This window comes from Vanessa tameamea, chromosome 18 (assembly GCF_037043105.1).
Source record: "Vanessa tameamea isolate UH-Manoa-2023 chromosome 18, ilVanTame1 primary haplotype, whole genome shotgun sequence".
Taxonomy (NCBI): Eukaryota; Metazoa; Arthropoda; class Insecta; order Lepidoptera; family Nymphalidae; genus Vanessa; species Vanessa tameamea.
The window spans coordinates 7,820,261-7,842,396 of record NC_087326.1 but is presented as its reverse complement, the minus strand read 5'-3'; the positions used below and the strand labels follow the sequence as shown (position 1 = coordinate 7,842,396).

General features: G+C 31.0%; 3 protein-coding genes across 4 annotated transcripts in view; 2 read left to right on the top strand and 1 right to left on the bottom strand.

The window, feature by feature from the left end:
* LOC113399902 (alpha-amylase 2-like) overlaps window positions 1–22,136 on the top strand; it is a 157,235-nt gene that overhangs the window by 13,646 nt on the left and 121,453 nt on the right. The window lies entirely within an intron of this gene.
* LOC113399991 (retinoblastoma-like protein 1) lies at window positions 535–9,849 on the bottom strand. 2 transcript variants are annotated; one of them, XM_026639339.2, is made up of 19 exons: window positions 9,548–9,849; window positions 9,236–9,372; window positions 8,919–9,122; window positions 8,515–8,705; window positions 8,068–8,228; window positions 7,425–7,560; window positions 7,147–7,229; window positions 6,890–7,053; window positions 6,101–6,311; window positions 5,533–5,742; window positions 5,072–5,204; window positions 4,646–4,759; window positions 4,132–4,268; window positions 3,390–3,569; window positions 2,866–2,992; window positions 2,590–2,681; window positions 2,088–2,255; window positions 1,760–1,919; window positions 535–1,513 (listed from the first exon to the last, which is right to left on the bottom strand). In XM_026639339.2, exons 1-18 carry the CDS (start codon window positions 9,683–9,685, stop codon window positions 1,767–1,769), a joined length of 2,739 nt encoding a protein of 912 aa, XP_026495124.2. In that variant the 5' UTR covers window positions 9,686–9,849; the 3' UTR covers window positions 535–1,513; window positions 1,760–1,766. The 2 variants fall into 2 exon arrangements, with proteins under 2 accessions (XP_026495124.2, XP_026495131.2); XM_026639346.2 differs by having other exon boundaries at window positions 4,661–4,759.
* On the top strand, window positions 10,262–18,542 carry LOC113400015 (putative ribosome-binding factor A, mitochondrial). The gene is made up of 6 exons (XM_026639368.2): window positions 10,262–10,535; window positions 10,647–10,848; window positions 11,133–11,301; window positions 12,029–12,168; window positions 13,099–13,362; window positions 18,314–18,542. Exons 1-6 carry the CDS (start codon window positions 10,441–10,443, stop codon window positions 18,476–18,478), a joined length of 1,035 nt encoding a protein of 344 aa, XP_026495153.1. The 5' UTR covers window positions 10,262–10,440; the 3' UTR covers window positions 18,479–18,542.

Below are 22,136 nucleotides of genomic sequence, written 5' to 3'. Positions count from 1 at the left end.
AATAATAATTCGCAGAGTTGTAAATTGGTTTATAAATCAATTTTAATAGTCTACTATTATAAATAATAGGCTATTAAAAATCAATACCCACATAAATGAAAAATCAAAACACCCATCCTGTCTACTAAAATAAATATTCAAATCATTTCCAGTGTTATCATAAAATTAGATTAGAAAACAATTGTACAAAACGGAAACAATTTTTTAGGACTAACATTTATGGGTTATTATTTGAAACATCAAATAAATGATATGCACTCACTATCTACCTGCTACATGCTACCTCAAATTATATTTATGGGTATCCAGTAATCAATGGAGGCATGTATTTGCAGGGACATAGTTTTGTACTAATTTTTAGCTCTACGTGAATGATCGTCACTTGAAATGTCTATTTTGACCAGACTATAAATAATGATTCACATTGCAAAAGAAAAATCTTGTGATTGTTGTTTTAATAAATTATTTATAATATTTATTTGGTTTTATTTAATTAGTATTTGTTAGGTATTGGTAAAATATGAAAACAAAAAATTTGTTCAATATGTTTAATTTACACTAAGAAGTAAAATCTACATACACGATAAAATGGTTACGTCCGAAATATACAATTATTTAATTTTGATTAATAGCTAAAAATAAGTTGATTTAAAACCCTTTTCTGATCATCACTTACAAACTAATAATAAAATAATATTAATGGAAGCAAATAAAATACATTTTGACTGAAACGTAAGTACTTCCAGTCGATAAAATAAAAAGGAACTTGCTTTAGGTAATGAGTACCTATGATAAATATTTAAAACATATTTTTTTCTCGATAATAATGTTACACGGATTTAGCTTAGCATAAAGTCTGTATATACATAAATGACTATAATGGTAAACAAATTACTACCTATACTCAAATAGGTATTAAAGAAGAGAATCCATCATTGGTCCAATCCAATGCAATCTCCATTAAAAATAACTTATGTTAAATATTGATGAGCAATTTTAGATAATATGGCATAATTATAAAATAAACGTCCAACATAAATAAGAAATGAGATCAATATACTACATTTGTGTTTGTCAATCTCCAGTTTTCCATTCAATAATCAGTGAGCTTTGTTAATTTTATTAATACAGTTAATTTTACCTTAAACCTATACGAAACCTTCGTCACATTACGAAATATAATAAGTATGATTGAAAATATAAGGTAATTTTATATAAAAGTAATGAAATTTTGTTTATCGATTATATTATTAAAATATAACATTCTTGTTATTTAACAAAGCTCGTACTAGCACCAATCATAAAAATATTAATAAGCCAATACTGGCTCATATTGTGACGAAATATTAAATAACTTTAAACCGCTGTAATTGATTGTAAACATCATCATTAGTCAAATAGAAATGATTATACGTTGAAAAGAATAAATCTAGAGAGCTAAAAGCAAAATTTTTGGTACTACAATAAATATGACTCAAATTCAGTTCAATGTGCAGAGGCCAAATGGTTATACCTGAAAAGAAAAAATGAAGGTTAATTATGTTTGTTAATAGATATTTATTACCATACAAAAATGAAAAAAATAAATTGTTCAAAAATAATTTCCACCATATTTATGTTTGTTTTATTTCACGAAATGATATTTCAGTTGTAACCAAAGGAACAAGTCTGTACCAATTTTATTACAGCTGACATCAAACTTTATATTTGCTTTGTAATCGTTTGGTATTTTATTAGGAAGATAGTTCCGATTCAGTACCGGCGGCTCAGACGGCCTGTCGGTCGCTGACGAGCCCCTGCAGCTTGCGTGCGACGCCGGGCGCGGCGTACCGCGCGCGCTTCACCACGTCGCCGCCCTCCGCCGAGCGCTTCACGCCGCCCACCTCGCACGACACCATCGTGTTGATCGCGTGCAGGTCCTGGTGACAAAGAATGGTTACATTGGGTACGGTTGCGACTACGCAATAAGAACACAGTTACTTCATCTTCTACTGATCCGACCAGAAAGTTAATCGAGGCTTACAGAGACTGCTTTTGGAGCCCGAAATTAGGATAGATATTAATAATATACTCCACGTAACGGGCACCTTGGCGGGGCTGCGGCTGAAGCGGTAAGTGAGGTGGTGGTGGTGGTGCGGCGGCGTAGTGAGCGGCTTCACGTAGAGCTGGTGGCGCTCGGACACGCGCTGCCCGCCCGGCGACCACCGGCCGGCGCGCGCCGCCCGCCCCGCCGGCAGTGGTGACAGGCTGCACTCCTGGAACAGTAAGGTGAATATTATCCCTGATTTTTTGACATATCAATATAAAATTCATGATGATGTTACAATTAGAAAATATGGTAATGAGCTGGTGGTGATTAGAATATACTTTTCCTATTCAACAACTATGGAATAGTGACTTTAAAATGTGTACATATACTGTACATATACTGTTCACCATATAAAGTTTTTCTTTGTAGACACGCGTAATAAATAGATTCGTCGAAATAATATTTGCATACCTGCGATCGATTACATATAACGAATGAATATATTAATTAATTTAATTAACTTAATTTTACTAAAATAATACATTACAAAAGTCACTTACATGTCTCCCTGTGAACCTCAGAGCAAAATTCTGCATACATTTCACGTAGACTTTGTTATAAAAGTTTATTAAATCCCCTCGTTCTGGAGATTCTAAAAAAAAAACACATTTTATTTTATGAGAGGGTTCTTAACCGTGAGTTACCAATATATTTTTATGAAACATTATCGAGTCAGTTTATTACTATATCATTTTATGTAATTAGATTATTATTATTATTATTTTAAATATGGATGGTTTTTATCTATTTTCTCATTATCTAGTCAATGATAGTACCTTCTTCATTTCCCTTATTGATTAATACAGATCTATACACATGATTATCAGCGAGTGGTCGCTGCCGGTAACAACGCATGATGTCTGCAAATGTTCGCTCCACTTGATTAGTTGGCGTATTTGAAACCTTAAATAAAAAAAAATATTGAAGTTATATTTAAATCATTATACCAGTGGAGAGGAAAAAAGTGAAAAGAAAAGTTAAATACAAAAAAAAATATTTCAATTAGAGTATACAAACTCTTAATAGTTTAAGCAATTAATATAGGAGAAAATTGCATAAAGCAATTATAAAACGAAGACAGGAATGAGTCAGTTATAAATGATTATATATTATAGTATAAATATGTTGAAATGTGAAGTCTTCGCTTTCTCAAGCTATAATAGGGAGTCTACAATGACAACAAAATTAACTTCATCCTGATTCCCTTTATTCCAATTCCCAATCAAACAAATAGTATGATGTAGTGGCCAAAGAATAGCAGTGTATTGACTTGATAAAGTATATAATTAGCTATACCAACCTTACATATAACATAAACAGCACACATTAAAATCTGGTCTAGATGCCTGTCTTTCATAAGTTGAGTTTGATGCATTATGGAATATTCGAGACACGTCCAGATTTTACGTTTTAATTCCTCGTCGGTTAACCGCAATCGGGTGCAAAGATCGTTCATACGAACAACCGCTAGACTGTAAAACTGGAAAAGATGAATGTTCATAAATAATTTAACAACATGCTACAAGCCACGGGGACGAAGTAGTAACGTTTATCAGGGTTGAAACCGAACAGAGCAACTAATGTTTATTTGTATTTTTAGTCATTGTGCCTAATCTATTTTTTGCAAATAAATAAAAATACATATTATTTTATTTCCCTGCATGAATTATAAAGCCATCAAAATCGGTTGTCTTTTATTTTAAATACTTCAATTAGCGTTGCAGAACTATCGATAGTATCGTTTTGATCAATACTATCGATACTATCGACAGTATCGCTAGCTCTCTGTAAGCAATACTATTGATACTATCGATAATTTTGGACTATCAATATTTTATTTTAAAATTATTGGTTTTTGCAATACCTCCGATAGTATTGCTCATCAATACTATCGATATGCAACACTAAATTACATATTATTTATATTCTGTGCACCAACCGGTATAGTTATTTACTATTAAATGGGTTATTTTCATCTTATTCTTTTTTTCTACTTTAATTTTGATTTATCCATAATTATGTCAGCTAAATATGAAGCTTACCTTTCTAAAAAAGAGCATTAATGAGTTGTTGGCTTTCTTGGGTGTCGTGTTTGGAGTATTCTCTGTACTTGATGTTGTTGCGTTAGGTGGAGACTGCGGGGAGGTTACTTCTTGTTTTATATTATTGTTGGTTTGAACTGTAAATAATTATTTGTTAAATTCTTGTTTCACCAACGACTAGTGCAATAATGGGTGGAATTGCTGTTTGTCAAAACTGTCATGTTTAAATTATAGTTGTAGATATTATGTCATGAATATACTTTATTGTGCAACACAAAACCAGAAAAAAATTGAAACCCATTATTTGTTTTATTGCACTGCTTGTCATGTTATTTAATATGTATTTTAACAAATAAATAAAAAAATAATAATAAAATAACAGTACTGAAAATTACTTAGACCTAATAAATATTTGCGGTTTTATAGCAAACTTGTCAATTTGAAAGGGATTCAATAAATAATCTAGTAGAATAAAAAAAATTTTTAACCAAAAATAAAATAAAATAAAAATTACCTAAAAGCGACTGACCCGGTTTTATATTATCTTTGAATAACTGTTTCTTTGCTTGATCTGCCATTGGAGTAAGGAAACGGTCTATAACAGCGGACACGGGAGACTGTAAACCACCTGTAATTAAAATTTGAAATAAATATAAAAAAGATGAAGGATGTCAGAAATAGTACATATGCTTATGGCTTACTCAACTCACTCAATTTTTTAATGCCAACTGTTTAACCAATGTTTTAGTGTATTATTACTGTCTAGTGCTGTACTGAATGTGGTTGTGGGGTCAAGAGACAACAATGAATTCTTTGGTGCATTGACTTCACACTTCATACATGGTGTTTCACATGTGTTGAGCACTTCCTACACCAAAAGGACCTTTACTATTCCACACTACCATAAAAATAGAAAAGTAGTGAATTATAAATTCCATACTTATATTTCTGCGACTGTTTGGTGAATCTTGTACGTAAACTTCAGTAGATGCTGGAACGGGAATTTTGCTCAGTTGGTCCCATAATGGACTGTCTGATGTCCATACTAGAGATTCTAGAACTTGTTCTTCTACCTGCAATTATAAGATTTTTTAATTATTTAAATTATAGCTTTTGTATTCATGACATTGTAGTAACTGAATAAATATGGAAAAAAAGTTATATTGTTTAATTGCTATTCAGTGAATTTAACTACAGAGCCCATCTTGTCCTGTGTTGATAAAAAACTTTTTGAAAGTAAAATTTTAAATAAATATATATGTTTTTATTTAAAGGTTTTGTGTACAACAAAAATGATATAATTTTTCTGTAAAATTAAAAACAATCTTAGTTGTTATGAGCTTTATATACTGTAATTCAATTGTGATGAAAAAACATGCTAAATGATAAATAAACACTTACCGCATTAAGATGCTTAATTACATCTCTACTAAGCTTTTCAACCACAGCTTGGACAACCAGCTCAATAATCTTGTAGAAATGGAATGCACTCAGGCCATATATCTGCAAGACTCGAGGAAACCGTAGAGAGTGTACGCCGTACGCGTGCAGCACCACCTCCGTACAACACGCATACACTGTTAGCTGATAGGTCTCTTGTGACAGAAGCACCTGGAATGATTGTATTTTAGAATTTGCACAAATAAGGTGAGTTTAGCATCTCTTCAAATGTTTTGCTTTGAAGTTTGAAGCAAGATTGGTAAACCTATCATTAAAATAATATGAGTTACTTTGATGAACAATCTCGTTATGTGTTTATTGCATCCTAAGGTTTACAAACTCTATTTAAGAGATGTTTCGTAAAAATTATACGTAAATAATTTCCCGACATCAATTGTAAGTAGCAATAAAAAAATAACATATACTACTACTACTACTACTACTACTACTACTACTACTACTACTAATTCATTAGTCAATGTGATACAAATTTAATAACTTAAATACATAAAAATGTGGAAGCACTTACTTGTAAGGATAATTGGGGTTTTTTTCTGTGTTCCTCTCTTATAATATGTTCAAAGACTTTATAATATAAACATGTGACCATATTACATCTGAATGCAATAGTTTCATTGCTGCAGTTGCATTCTTTTAGGTTATTTGAAAACTGTTCCATCCATCCATTGCAAGGCCGTACTACATTATTGTTAATGGTTTCTTCACTCACACCATAATCACTGTAAATGAAAAAATATGTATTTTGTGTAAACTTATTTCTTAGCTACTTTTTTGTAGTAAATGTAAATTAGTTTTGAATAATTGTGAAATTTTGATCAATTACAAATTAGCACAGAGGCATCATACATAACAATATTTATCAATTTAATTTATAAGTGATTTCAGCCGAGGTAGCTATCTGCATAGGACATATTGTGCACAAATGTTTTTACAAACACAAATGTAGTCTATATTCTTTAATCTCATAATTGATAGGACGGCAAATTCTTCCCTTCTTCACATTGAGCGAAGGAGATAGACTCGGAAATACTTTAGTCGAACTGAAGGCTTTAGTTAGTGTTTGACATATGGGTGTGGAAGCACTGCAAGCTTCAATACTCCATATTGATACTGACAATATCTCGACACAAAAAACCAATAAACATTTATTGAGACGACCCGGTCTGCCTATATAAATAAAAAAATTAAGAATTAAGGGCAAGTGGATCCTCGATCTGCTGATTTTTTAATTATTTTAATGTGGTTCATCGTATATGAAGTACCAAACACTACTGTAGTGGAAAGCTTCGAGACTCACGCGAAGAAGCGCAGCAGATGCGGCGAGGGCTTGGGGCGGGCGTGCCGCAGCAGCGCGGCCAGGCGCGCCAGGCTGTTGGTGGCCTCCGACACCGGCGTCAGCTCCTCGCGCCGCGCCAGGTAGCGCCGCCCCGTCAGCGGCGTGTCGGGGCACGCGCGCGCGCTCTGCCGCCACACGCACACACATTGACACGTCTCCGCGGCGAGAGTTACATATATATATTACATATATTACGTTCGAAAATTAAATTCACTCACCGGTCCAAATGATGCGATGACTTGTGAAATTTCATCCCCTGATACTTTGTTTTTCGTTCCGATCTGTTCGTTGGCATGTTCACCTGATAACATTTCATCGAAATATGACAAGATCGCGTTTAAGCAATAGAATCTAGACATATTTTATTTTATTAAGAAATACAAATCAAATGATGAATCAAACAAGGATGTTTTTTTCATAAATGTCACTCAGCTATTTTAATTTTTCTGCATGGCCAGTAGTATATATTAATACAACCTCTTCTGTAATATCTTACCTAAAAATATCCTCTCATCAAATTCGCCTACACTGAGTACATATGTTTCATAGAGATTATTTAAAGATTTAACATTGACATCAAAGTTTCCAATGTCTAGCAGACCTGTGAGATCATCACTATTGCCTTTTAAAATCTGAAAAAAAAAAACCATATATTTATGCTTTTTTTAAAATTAATTTAGAGTTGACCCCCTAATAATCACGCCTCAGTCAAATTCGGCATCCTTTTTAATCCAACCAGCCCATAACAGTCCATAAAAATCACATATTATGTTTACACATGACTTGTTCGTGGTATATAGTAGCTATGCAATTTGTCGGATTTCAAGGGACTCCTCAAAAAAGCTCTGTACTACAAAGGAGTCAGTGCTTTTACTCTATAGGCCTAGAAATTTGATCATAAAACTGACTCGCAAATATTTGTCAAATTATGTTAACTGTATTTTAAAGAAATAAATTTAAAATACCACACCATCTTTTTAAATAACAAAATGTTCTGAATAAATAAGTGTAGAGAATTAGGTTACTCAGATCTACTGTATCACTACATTATAATATTTTGAAAGAGAAACGATACATTTTAATCTATTATTCAATATAGTGTCTACATCAAAACTCAATATATTTTCAGCTTAACTGACCCCTTTTTCAAAGAAAGTCTTAACAACTGGTCGCCAACTATACTCTTTCATCGTAGCAGCTTCAACAGCTAAGCCTTCTTTGATTTCACACAAGACTGATATAATGCATGGTGGTTTCTTTGGCAGTTCAAAGTCATCTCTGAGCCAATCGGCTGGCAGACCTGAAACATGAACAAATACAAAATAAATTTTTGAACTATTAATTGAGATGGTTACATATGATATACTAAAAAAATATTATAATACTTAAAATTATATTAAATATCAAAAGCTCTACTTAAATTGATAAACAAACTTTTAAGTAAATAAAACATTCGACATGATATTTACTCATGTTATGTTAAAATATTTTATTTTATTCAAACTGAAATATTACTAATGAAGATTTCAGAGAGTGCAAAGTATTATATATAGTACATTAATTTGCAGTTAATAATAAAATATTACCTTTAAAAGCAGGGTTGATTAAATCAATCCTACGAGCCATGAATGCATTGGCAAATGCAAAGTCCAGACATGATAGTAGAACATGATACATGTCAACAAGATCATCAGCTGAGTTGTGAAATTCTCCTTTCACACAAACATACAAACACCATGTGAACTCAAATAATGCATTTGTTGTACATGGTTGTAACCTAAAAAAGTTATTTTAACAGTGGTATAGTAAAGTAATTATCCACGAAAGTCCCACAAAGAGATTAAGAAGTTTTCTGAATCTTTTATTTTTGTATCTTATTTAGACTGAGTCTGAATGAAACTTTTATTTTTAGCATTTTAGTTGTAAATTTTAAATGAAAGTGTATTACATAGGTAATGTTGTTATATAAATAAACTATACAGGTACTCACTTTTGTTTTTTACTTTTAGTGCTTGTTTTAACTGGCTCATTTGTCAATCCAGAGAAAATTTCTTGGAATATAGGTTGAAATTTTCTAAAGAGTACTGTGGATACAGCAAATTTATGTTCTAATCTTGTTATCCTATCTTTAAAATCTGTTGACATTGAAGCCATTTCCATCCAATTCTTGATTTTATTGAAAAATTGTATAAGACTGCAAAAATATTTTTCAGTTAATATAAAACATACAATTTCTAAGTTTGATATGTTTAAAATTTTAAACTTATAGTTAACTATTTGTTATAATTAGATTTCACGTCGAAATACCTTATGTTGCAGAGTCTGAGAAGTCTTGTGAGGCTGACACAATTTCCTTCCACAGCTTTACCTGTCTGAACTGTAGGGGTGATGGACGTACGACATGCTACATATAAGGCACAAGCCATCCAGTGTAAAATGTCTCCCTATAAAATAATATTTATTCAGTAAAAAGGGCGTAATATTTTATGCGTAATAACTTAAGTTAAATATAAGGTAAATATTTTTGTTTTTACACTAAGGAAGATTTTTGAGATATTTAAAAGGAATAAACTACGATCGTCTTTGGCTTAACAAGCACTGAAAACTTAAAATACTCACATCTAATGTATAATTATGTTTTATTTCTGAGAAAGATTCTTTTGATTTTTTCGCAGCTACTGGGTCTACGTTTAACTTCGAACATAGATTATCCATAGCTGCGATCCAATTATCTTCACTTTCGTCTTGTTTCGACATATTGTATAAAGTACACTTACAAACAAAAATACAATATATTTGTAGTAATTAAACACGAGATTACGCGTATGATCTAAAAGTTACCCCGATCTTAGCCAATTTTGACAGCTCATTGGCGGGAAGAATATATACCTCCCACACACGCGCAACCCTTGACGTTGTCCTTGACGTTGACGTACACACAATTAAAACATATGAATAAGTAAATGACAAACCTACATAGGTTAAACAAAATATTATGTTAAATCTCATTTATCTTATTTAGTTACTGGATTAATGATGTCATAGATTATCAATATTTTTACTAAAATTCATTTAATTACAATAACAATAACTAATATCAAAAATTGTTATATTCGAAAAATTAATTAATTTCAAACATACGTCGTTTTTTGGCCAATGCAACAATTCACCACATTATTTTATAACCAAAAAGATTCTTAAGAAAAGTATTTGCAGAGATTTTTTCAAGCGCATAAAAATCATTAGTGCAATACTGTAAAACCTTTGCCTTCTCCAAAAGAACAACTTAGACGAAAAAAAATGACTTTGACAGTGACAATTACGGCTACTTGCACACAAACACAACTTTTATTTATAAATTCTAATAATATCATAATGTTTACATATATGCATTGATGAAATATTGTGAATGCTATAGTACAATTATTTTCATACAAATGATGTAACATCTTTCTATTACCGTAATACTTTGACAACAAATAAATAGTTTTTACTAATTTCATAGGATAATCATGTTGCGCCGCTTTTATCACTGTTCATGTGTTCTAAATAATAATAAAAAACAAGGAATAAAACTTTGCAAAATGCTTAATCCGAGAAGTAAAAAGTAATGAATTCCTTTATTTTAATGCCTTTAATATTATTAATTGAAAAAAAAAACGACTTAATAACCTAGAATGAGGTTATGTTTCCTTTTTTATTTTTCTTTTATTTTTAGGCAATGGTATCCAGTACAAACAATGGAAGAAAGTGGCATGCCAAGTATTAAAAGTTTGACCAAAATAAAATATGAACCAGGGAAGCGTGGTGTTCGTAGAGTTGCCATGCTTAATAAGCTCTTCATGAAAAGCATCACAGATCTAATGTCGACTGGGACTGTATCAATGAAAGTGGTTGGGCGTGGAATAGAAATATCGAAGGCAATATGTTTTAATTTTTTTAAATTCATCAATGCTTGTCTTAGTAAAGGGGGTGCAAAATACCTGGGAGCCACGCCAATAACTGTTTTGGGCCATCGGTCAGATGACCATATAGGTCTCTTTAAAATATTTTGGTGGAGATATCCTTGACTGCAGCCAGGCATTTCCGTAAATAGACATTGCTTTCATGATGAAATCACTCTGTGTTATATTAGATAATTAAAAATATAAATATTTTAAGAAAATCATAATAATTTATATTTTTTATGTGAAAATGTTTATAGGTTAAAATAACACCAGATTTTAAAACAGTCAATGTATGTTGGGTGTGCAAGGGCAATTCTTCCGATGAAGAGACAGAAAATCTTCTTAATTCAATTGCAGGGCCACTCAGACATGAATTGTCTACACTTCGGCTTATGGGGGAAGTTCCATATATAGTTTTTGTTAAAGGTTTGGACCTCTATATATTTTAATAAGTAAATAATATCAGTGGAAGAATTCAATAATAGCAAAGAAATGCATAGAAACAGATGTTAATTTGTCCCAATATAATTTTATCACATACTCTCTAATATTTCTCAGTTCACAAGTAGGTATGGTTATTTTGAAAATATTATTTTATTTTAATTTACTTATTCAATTTAACCAATTAACTACATAGCTTATTACTAATAGATACCAGAAATACATATAAGAATTATTATATAAGAAATACAATAGAAAAAGGTATTTGTCAGTTATTAAAAAAATGTATAACAATGGTAAACAATGCCAAAATAAGGTTGTACTGTGTTACTTGGTGGTAGGGCTTTATGGTAGCCCATCTGGGTAGGTACCCTCATATGCCATATACATATATAACATATTCTACTGCCAAGCAACAACACTTAGTATTGTGGTTTAAGGGGTGAGTGAACCAGCATAATTACAGGCACAAGGGATGTAATGTTTCATTTAGTAGCAAATGGTTATATTTCATACGGCGGTAATGTCTATCTACAGTAGTGACCACTTACCTAAAGGTGGTCCATTTCTCTGAATATCTAGAGATGCCACAAAAAAGTATAAACTCCATAGAGAAATATTAAAAAAAAAAATATATTTTGCTTCACAAGCTAGCCTATATTGTATTATAAATATTTAAAGAAATTCATGTAATTTAAAGTATTTTTTTTAGATAAGCAAGAAGCACAGTTGGTGGATCTTGATCGTCGTTTAGTGGAGGCTGACTATGGCGACGATTATACACCCACTGAAATAGGTCATTTGTTGAAAACAGAATTTACTTTGTTAACAAAACTATCTCCTGAAATGAAGGTATTTAAAAAAAATATATTTGTATCTATCCATCTACCCAATATCAATATCAGCAATATTTTATTAAAAAAGTTAAATAAGTTTTTTATTTAATCCTGTAAAATTATATAGACTACAATATGCATAAATCTCTGAAATCTGAATACCCTACAAAGTTATTAGGTTTTTATTTCGAGAATATCTGAATAGCAACCTAAAGCATAGTACCTGGAAGTGCATAGACTTCCATACTTTGTAAAGCATACAGGATTATCGATCCAGTGTCTGAATCCCTTCCCATAAGATTATGAGAGTGAGGGAACAGAGAGTGCATACTCTTGTGCGTTATTATGTTATGTCCTGCTTAATTAAATAGCCTCCCATGGAAACGGTTGCTTTGACTAATGTTGTTCAGGAATCAATCAAGTTTTTTTATTTTTACACTAGCTGTGGCCGCGTTTGATTTTAACAAAAAAAGTTATTAATTCTGTATTAGGCAGCTTTTGTGATATTAAGTCACTGGTAGGAGGCACCCGACGTGACGGCGAAGTGGTAGCTTGCGCGAGACCATTACAGCGACATTATTTTATATATATAATTCTAAAATAAAAGTTGCCTAAGTTACTCTTCAATACATCAGCTATCTGTGAAAGTCAATAAAAGTCCCGTCAAAATCGTTCTAGAGATTAGCCGGAACAGACAGACAGACAAAAATTGTAAAAAAATATATTATATGTACCGTGTATACATAGATATGTACTTAGTAAAAAGCGGTTATTTTAATATTTCAAACAGATACTCAAATTTTATTATACGTATAGATAACATAGTATCTTTACGAACAAAAGTGTTTTTTGTAATATTTCTTTTTTCAGTAATATCGTTTGTTAATCGTTAGCCCTTGACAATATAAAAAAAATTGTGATTGTGATGTTTTATTTTTATTTTTAGGCAAAAATAAAACAGTTGGAAGAAGATCAACCAATAATAGAGGACATAATACCTGAGATGACTCATAATGTGTTTGGCTTAGACCACGCAAAGATTATGAACAGGCTACTAGCTGCTAGAAAGAAGACGAGGGATGCGTGGAGCAGTCTCCAAGACGACTCGCCAGTTATAAGTTACCGAGCAAGTAACAGTAGGGTTGCCAATGAAGACATCGATTTTGGCAAGCAGAAGAAAGAACTTGCTGAATTCTTACTAAAAAGACAGGCACGTATATTTTTCAGTTATAAGTAATTTATTAATTGTGCTTGTATGTTTTTCTAATTCCTTTATTATCTACAGTGATCAGTTAATTCGGTCTTTTAAAAGCTCTGAGGTTCGAGGTTCAAACCGGTGTTCGGACCAATAAATATTTTTGTTTGGGTATTTTTCTCGTAAAATTGTCACTAGTCGTCTTAGTTAGATATATGCAGTTTTTACACATCTGTACTTCGGAAAACAGATAAAGTTTGTCCTGTGGCTGAACTCTTTCCTATCGTATATAATTTGCCATCCCTTTGGTTTATGAGAGCGAAGGTATGGATAGTGCAAAGGCTGCGTTTCCGCACATAATAGTTACTCTAGTTTCTCTTGAGAATTGCCGCAGTAGCTGTTGAATTAGTCAGAGGAACATCATCAATGAGCCAATGTTTCACAAACATTTGCAACCTTACGAACTGTTGTGTAATTTGCAAATTCGTAACGTGGTCGTAAAGTGGACCAAATTATTGCCACTATGGCAGTCCAGTTTACGAACGAATTAGAAAAAAACATTTGAAGTTGGCAATTGGAAATCAAAACTAATTAATACTATATACTTGTTAACTCGTTACTAATGATTATTTCCAAGTCAAAGTATTCTCTGCATCTCTTTAAAGTTTTAAGCAATTTATGAATTAATGTAATAAGAGTTCATGTAAATCTTTGGATAAAACCTATTTTTTTTAAACAAATTACGGAAACAGAGCGAGGTAAACTTGGAGGTTAATTAATGAATTCTCGTTTATTAGAAACATACATATATCGTAATAAATTTAGGCGTTTACTTTGTATCATTACATACGGTTTATACTTCGCACTCTATATTAATACTTATACCGTGAATATTTTATGTATCTAAGTAAAACGCTTAAACAATTTAAATACAAACTACATAACGAATATGCCAAAATTTACACACGTTTTTGTTTTTTATCTTCCAAGCTTCACACGATAATGTACATATTTATGATTGTGATGCTGCCTAGACAATAAAACACGAAGGCACGTTAAAATATCAATTTCGATCAAATTATAGAAAGATGCAAAAAGTCTTGAACAGCGTTAACTCGAAAAAGTTCGTGTGTTGATATGACACAGATTCGATATTAATAAAACAAAGGATTTTCTATTTTCTACTACAAAAAATGAGGAGACGTTTTTTTTGGAATAAATTTAGCCCATTGACGTAACGGACGAGTATTTCATGTTCTGGTATGAACCTAATTTAAATTAAATCAAAACATTTATACTCTATTCCAACCATAAGAGAAGAAAAACCAAATAAACAAAAATTTACAGAAAATTTATTGGATATCAGTCGAGAACTTTATTAATCAATGATATTCACTGTGGATTTGCGAAAAAAAATACAGTTTGAACGTCGACGAAACTGTTATCAGAATTTTGGAAGTAAAATTAAAGTGGAAATAAGTAGTTAAGTGTAATACTGTTGTTTTATAAATAAAGATATATTAGTCATAAAGACTTGGTAGTGCACAATATAGCTGAGTTATTAGCAAATCAAAAATGAAATACGTAAATCTAAGGTTTGTTTACCTTTATTCCTCTTATCCATTATTGGATACTTCCATTGGAATAGGTTATAGGTATCAATTTCTTTTGTAAACGTTACTTGATTAGTTCGTGTTAAATCGCATAACGCAAGTGTGTAGACGTAAGCCTCGTAAGAAGTAAATAATACTAAGAACATTCATATTACTCCTTCAAAAGCAGCTTATAGTATTGCTGTAGTAGTTGTAGAGAAAATATAAATACTTATTAAATAACATGCATTTAATAAATTGCAATAATAGCAGGCCGTTTACTGCGGCGGCGGTTATTTAAAAAAAAACACAGAAAAATGTATGTTTTAAATAATAACGACAAATTTTATAGCTAAATTAAAAAAAAACATAATGAAATATTTACAGATTAAAAAACCGCATACTGTATAATATTGTGAACTGCGTAATGATATCTGAGTCACTTTCTTATTTGTGTATATTATTTTAATGTTTACATATAATTCTTTGTGTATATCAAAGTTTATTGCACTATTGGTCCTCGAACATAATAACTAACTACACACTGTTTACGCTCTTGATACACAGTTATTTTAATGGAAAATTTATCAGCTGACTGATAAGTCGAAGGCCGTACAATTAAATAAATATTGTATTTAGCGTTTATTAATATATACATTGTTTGTGCTGCTTAAATAAATAATTAACGTTCCGTTGCGTAAAATCCGTTTTACTCGTAACATTCAAACGGATTCAAGGTACATAGATGATGTTTGAAATAATAGTATATACTTTTTATTTTTTATTTATAAAGATAAAAGGAGACAAGGAACAGCCCAGAGAGCTAATATGTTCTTAAGGAGAAGGTTTGGAACAGGGCTATTACGGATATGTAATTTCGGATCTGGATATGGATACGGATTTGGGAATAGAATTGTCAGATACGATTACGGATACGAATTTATTTCGGATTATCCGACTGTTTCGAATAATTTCAGTTACGGATATGAGAGTATTTAAAAATTGTATAAGAAAACATTACAACATATGATAAGACTTCATTTGTAGGCTATTATTTAGTTTAACACAGAAAAATAAAATAGACTTAAAATACAATTACCTACTCTCTTTAAATATAACACAATGCAAAAACAAAATTATAATGAACATTTTATTATCGGTTACGTAGTTCCGTATTCCTGATTTAGAGTTCGTACCGCCACTCTGCTGCAATACAGTTGGTAGTAGTGTACACAACTACACATGTGTCAGAATTTGGCGTGCAGGTTTCCTCACGATATTTGGTCCTTGCGTAGATTTAAATATCGTAAGTAATATATATATATACATTACTTACTTACCTAATTGCTTTTAGGGCTTTGTGACCGTCTGCGTAGGTATCAATTATTCATCACATGTTCTACCACCAAACAGCAAAACTTAGTGGTTTGAAGGGTGAGTGAACTAGTGTAACTATAGGCACAAGGGACATAATATCTTAGCTCCTAAGGTAAAAAAGGATATTGGCGATGTAAAAAATGATTAATATTTCTTACAGCGCCAATATCAATTGGCAGTGGGGACCGCTTACAATCAGATGATCCATTTAACTGTCTGCTTAAATATCCCATTTAAAAAATAGTGTTTAAATACTAAGCTAAGGTCTCCTCTCCTTTTTGAGGGTTAGTGGTTTATAAGACATATTACATATTAATTTTCGCTTAGCGTAGCGGAAATTTAAATAAAATAAAATATATGTAAATAATATTATGCAAAATAGTTAGTGCCGGTCGTTTGATACTGCTTTGGCAGTCTCCGTTGCGCTACAATTTAGTTACGAGAAACAGACGGCGTCCAATTTTTATATTCATTCATAACTTTAATGGCTATTAAGGAGGTTATTGTACACATTCGTTACTATGAATTTATGTGAAATGTTATATTTAAAATAATAACATTTAAACGTGTACATTTATATACTACATTTGTGCACAGAAGCGAAATAAGAAAAATAATAGAATAAAAGAAATATTTTTAATTAATATTGTACTACAATGTACTTAGTTCTGTTTATGTTTAAAATAAAATCATTTTTTGCATTAATAATAGACATATTGTCTTTAATATAAGACAGCCTCCTCATCTTCTAAATTTTTAAGGCAAAAATAAAATATAGGATTCTTAAAAATGGCGTTTACCAATTATTGTTTTTTTTTTTGTCACAATATCGTAAAATAGAAACTGTAATAATTAAGCAATAGCTTGATGCATCTTTAGATTTTCAACACAATATTCAAAACAAATTTTAATAATATTTTACTCAAATGATTCCAGAACTTTCTAGACAAGATGATACATTTATATGGTAAAAAAACACACGATGTGCTTTAAACGTCAAAAGGATGACGGGTCCGTGTGATGAATTCCAAATACATACATTTATTTATAGACAATACAAAACTATTGTTTGCCCTAAGTGCCTTCAAGTAGGCATTGTGCCAAAATGATATATTTTTACAAGTAAGGCTACATCAAATTAGGCAAAATTATGGATGAAGTTCCGATAAGCTCATACATTTCCCACGAACTCGGGAGTTTTCTTTACCTATGTATTTTGCCCTCGCTGATCGCGACTATGCAAAATTAAACTACAAAATTTGGTTTTTGACTAGAAAATTCTGATTAAAGAAAACTTATTTCATGTACTTAACCTATAAACTTATGCTGTAAGTGTTGATTTTTATTAACAATTTTATCTACAGTAATAATAGTTTCCTACAAAAATATTGATCTTATTTTGTATAGTGTTTATATAAACTATTATTTTGAGAAAAATGGTATAAAGTACCCATGAGTTGTTCCGATACCATTTAGTGACACACTATACTTTAAGTTATATCTACATACTACGTAGATTATGTTCTAAGAAATGTAACAATAAAAAATATATCATATAGGTAATATTTCGGCTAAATAGAGCTTATCTCGTAACAGTCTATGACTATGGTCACCTAAATGTATTGCAAATAATGTTATCTATCTATAGTTAAAATGGTAAATTCATTTTTCTCTAGAATTTTAAAGACTAATGCATATTTTGAACATATGACTTACTTTGGTAGATTCCGATGGCTGGTTTCAAGTCCCGGCTCGGGCTATTAAAAGTTACTGGGTTATAGTAACACGAAAAAAGTTGGTACGTTGTGTTTACTCGCGTCTTGTAGACGACGCAAAAGCCCTTGGTCTCCGGTCGTGTGTGGTTGTCGTTCCATCGGATTGTGAGATTGGGACCTGTGTTTGCGCACACTTGTGCAGTTCATCTCCTGCATTGTTGGCTAGAATGATATCATCATTTTGAAATTAAGATATGTTATTTAAAAGTTATTTATTTTTAGATTTTACAAAACAAGATACATAAGCGCACGCGAGATGATCGTGATAGTTTGAACGTGATAACAGCTGACCAAGATATCGAAGAGGAACAGCAGTACGAAGACGATTATGATGAAGATGATACTTTCTATTACGATGAAAAGTACGATTCGCAAAACAGGCGTTGATACTCTCGTCTATTTAGTTACAATTAGGTACAGTTGTAAATAAAATTATTTAATTTAAAATCAATTTTGTTTTATTTCATCTATCGTTATTTGAGCTTATTTAAGCACTTTTGCATAATCATTTTACAAGATTAAATTAAACGTACCTGACATGACATGAGAAAAACAGGGAGGAATCGATAGTTCATTTATTTTTCTATTTAACATACATACTGGTATATTTAAACCATATAAAATCAACGAAAAATTAAACTTAATCTATTTTTATGATCTATATAATCTCTGTTGGATAATATGCCATTTTCATTCGTTAACGTTAGCTTTAAATTGATAAAGAGGTCAAATTAAAAGTACCACTGAGGTTTTATTGTAGAAATGTAATATGTATACTCAGGATGTATTGACTTCACGAAGTCGGAAACTTGGTGTTGTAACTCAATCGTATTTGACAATACTTTGATTATTTTTTTAATTTTACCAAAAATTTTAACGTGTTAAATTAAGTTTTTATAAAAGTCTTTACAATTTTTATTATTATTAAATGTACAAAGGAGAAATGGTTTGTCTTTTTACGTATTACTTAAAAACAAAAAATATCGGACTTCTACTAGGTATAATTAATTATTACAATGCAATAGAAAAAAGACGAGAAATACAGAGCATGGATTAATTGGTACCGATGACGATCTTATTGCTAAAACAACAATCTTTGCCAGACTAGTATGTTGAGTACGTAAATCACGTAATAAAAATGTTTTCGGCTATCTTAAACAGATTATAAAAATATATATAATCACAAAAAATATAAAAAAGTTTTGATTTAAAAACATACAATAAAAATATTTAAATGTACATGAAAAGTACATAAATATTGATTTTAGCCGCTATAGATGTTGTCACGTCAAAAGGGCGTGGCAAGTATATTATACGAGGTACTAAGTCGAAATAATGTCGGTGTATTCATACTCCAATAAAATTAGAGTAGCTCATTTTCTGAGTCACCATAAAACAGATTTCATCACGGGAATCAATAATAATTAATTTCTATGTCTCACAAGTCCACGCGTACAAAGTCGAGGGTAATTTTTTTATGAAATTGAAGCCTAACTATATTATTTAGCTTCAAGTTATTATATTTTCTAAAGAAAAGATTTAATACAATATGTTTTCAAGAGCATATAAGGTTTCGTTGCCATTACCGTACATTTACTTTGAGCTGATTTACTTAATGGATATTTAAAGAAAATCTTACGTTATTTTTTTTCCTTTCCTGTTTTAATTTCAATTTAGAAACATTGTGTTATACTTTTCCTTTCAAATATTATATATTTTCAGGCGAATAGTGTCCAAGTGTTATATGATTTGACAGAATTATCGATTTTTAGGCTTGAAGGTCGCAAAGGTTATATATAAAGTCCAATTAGGTAAGTCCTGGCATTGAGTCATTGTTTTAATAAAACAATGCTTAAAGCAATAATCTACTTAATACCTTAGTGCTAATTTTATCACACTATTTAGGTTATTATCAAACCGTATTTAGTATTATCATGTTTAGTATAAATGTTAACATAACTGTAGGATACCTACTTTCCATGTTTTAGAATAAATCAATGAAATTAATGATAATAATTTTAATCTTTTACACTAAGTTTAAGCGTTATCCATTTATAAGCATATATCAAGATATTTTCGTCAATAATACTAATTTTTGTTTTCGATTGTATTAAAAAAAATACCGCAACTTGCGAAAACTGTTTAGTGGTTACTTTTCACTTAAGATTGGTATTTATTGGTAATTGTATCTTAACAATACATAGAATACATTTAAAAAAATGACATTTAAGAAAAAAAAAAAAAAACAATTATTGTGACCAAAGTCTGAAAATAGTGTAGGTAATCTAAGGGCGAATGAAGGCTCAATTCGTACTTAATATGCATTATGTATTGTGTTATAGTCGAGTGTCCCGGGCGAAAATGAAAGGCTTGTCTAGATAATAATGAAATAGCGACCTTTTCAAGAAAATCTACTCACCCTCTAATTGAATTAGACTATGGTCGTTGTATTTTATCTTCATAATTCAAATATTTTATATACTCTTTCCAAAGATTATTGGAAAATCAAAAGAAAGTCGTGAGTATTGCGAGTCGCTTTATACTATTCTTTCTAGTCATTATTTGACTAGACTAAGTAATATTAAAGTATTTTAAATAAATATTTTTTTTGTTACAATGTACTCAATGCGTTCGATGACACTGAACCCGTATCTCAATCAGACAGCAATTCAAATGGAATGAGAGGATAATGTCGATCCGGTCAGCGTAATCAGGAACAAATTGGAGGAATATATAAGGGTACATTTAGTATAGTCCTAATAAATTCATATTTCAATTCATGTAATTTTGTTAATTTATATATTATCATTAGTTTCTGAGTATGAATGGTTCATCAGTACAATTCGAATTCGAACAGACATTCTGTTCCAATTTACAGTAGGCTACTTTTCACAAGCGGAGATTGTACCTCTGATTATTGATTTTCAGTATTCAAATATTCTACATGTACGATGGTGTGCTTTATTTGTCTGGCGTGTCAGAGAATAATAGGACTCCAGACTAAAATTCTTCAGTCTGAGCTAATAGTATATGTACTTAATATTTTTTTTACTTTTTACAAATTCGTAACTTAAAGACTCTCGTTCTTGATTAAAAAGGTGCTCGTTCTGTCAACGCCAGTAGTCATAGCAACTAATAGGATAAATTTCAATTTGGTTTATGATTAGCCAATGCTTGTCAGCTTTGGAGTAAGTATAATATTATTCTCTTACAAATTTTTGTTTAACTTTCAATATTTTTACTGATCAAATTTGCAAGTTGAGTTAGAACCGCTTCTTCTTGTTCTACGGAGTTGTTGGTTCAGTTCAATGACCTACCATGTTTCATACCCCATGATTAGATTCAGATAATGGAACTCTTCAACGGTCAACGGCCAACAAGCGTCTTTTAAGAAAGGTATGGCAGAGGCAGAACGATACCTAAATGTGAAATAACAGAATCATGTACTAAATTAATAGAGAACTGAACTCCTCCTAAACAGTTTAACGGATTTCGATAAATTGATTTATATGTATTTGAAAGTTGGTAGTTAGCTGCGATCGTAAAGTAAATAAAATTCTTATTTCACCCAGATGAAGTCAATTAATTATATATACGTTTATATATGTTGTATATAGCATTTCACGTATTCAATAAAATTAATACTACTGAACGTATGGCTATGAAACTGTGAATAATCTACGCAGAATAGTCCGTAGATACTTATAGGGTATACATTTTTTGAATTCCGTAATTCTTCTCTCTTTTTTCAGCAAATTTGTTCTTTGATGGGCGGTCTAGCAAATAGCAATAGTCTGATGGTAAGTGGTCACAAATGCGTCAGATATTGTATTAAATTGGAAATATTCCTCATTCCTCAAAATTATCAGTGCGAGCCTATATTGCAACGTGGTTGTTTTTCCTTTTAATTAAAAAATAATCATACCACGATTACACCAGTAGTTTAGAAATCCATTCAATTAGTATCATTTTCAGAACTTGATTTAAATTCTCAAAGATTTTTTAAAGTGTTACTTTTAACAGTAGTCGTTACATAGATAACTTA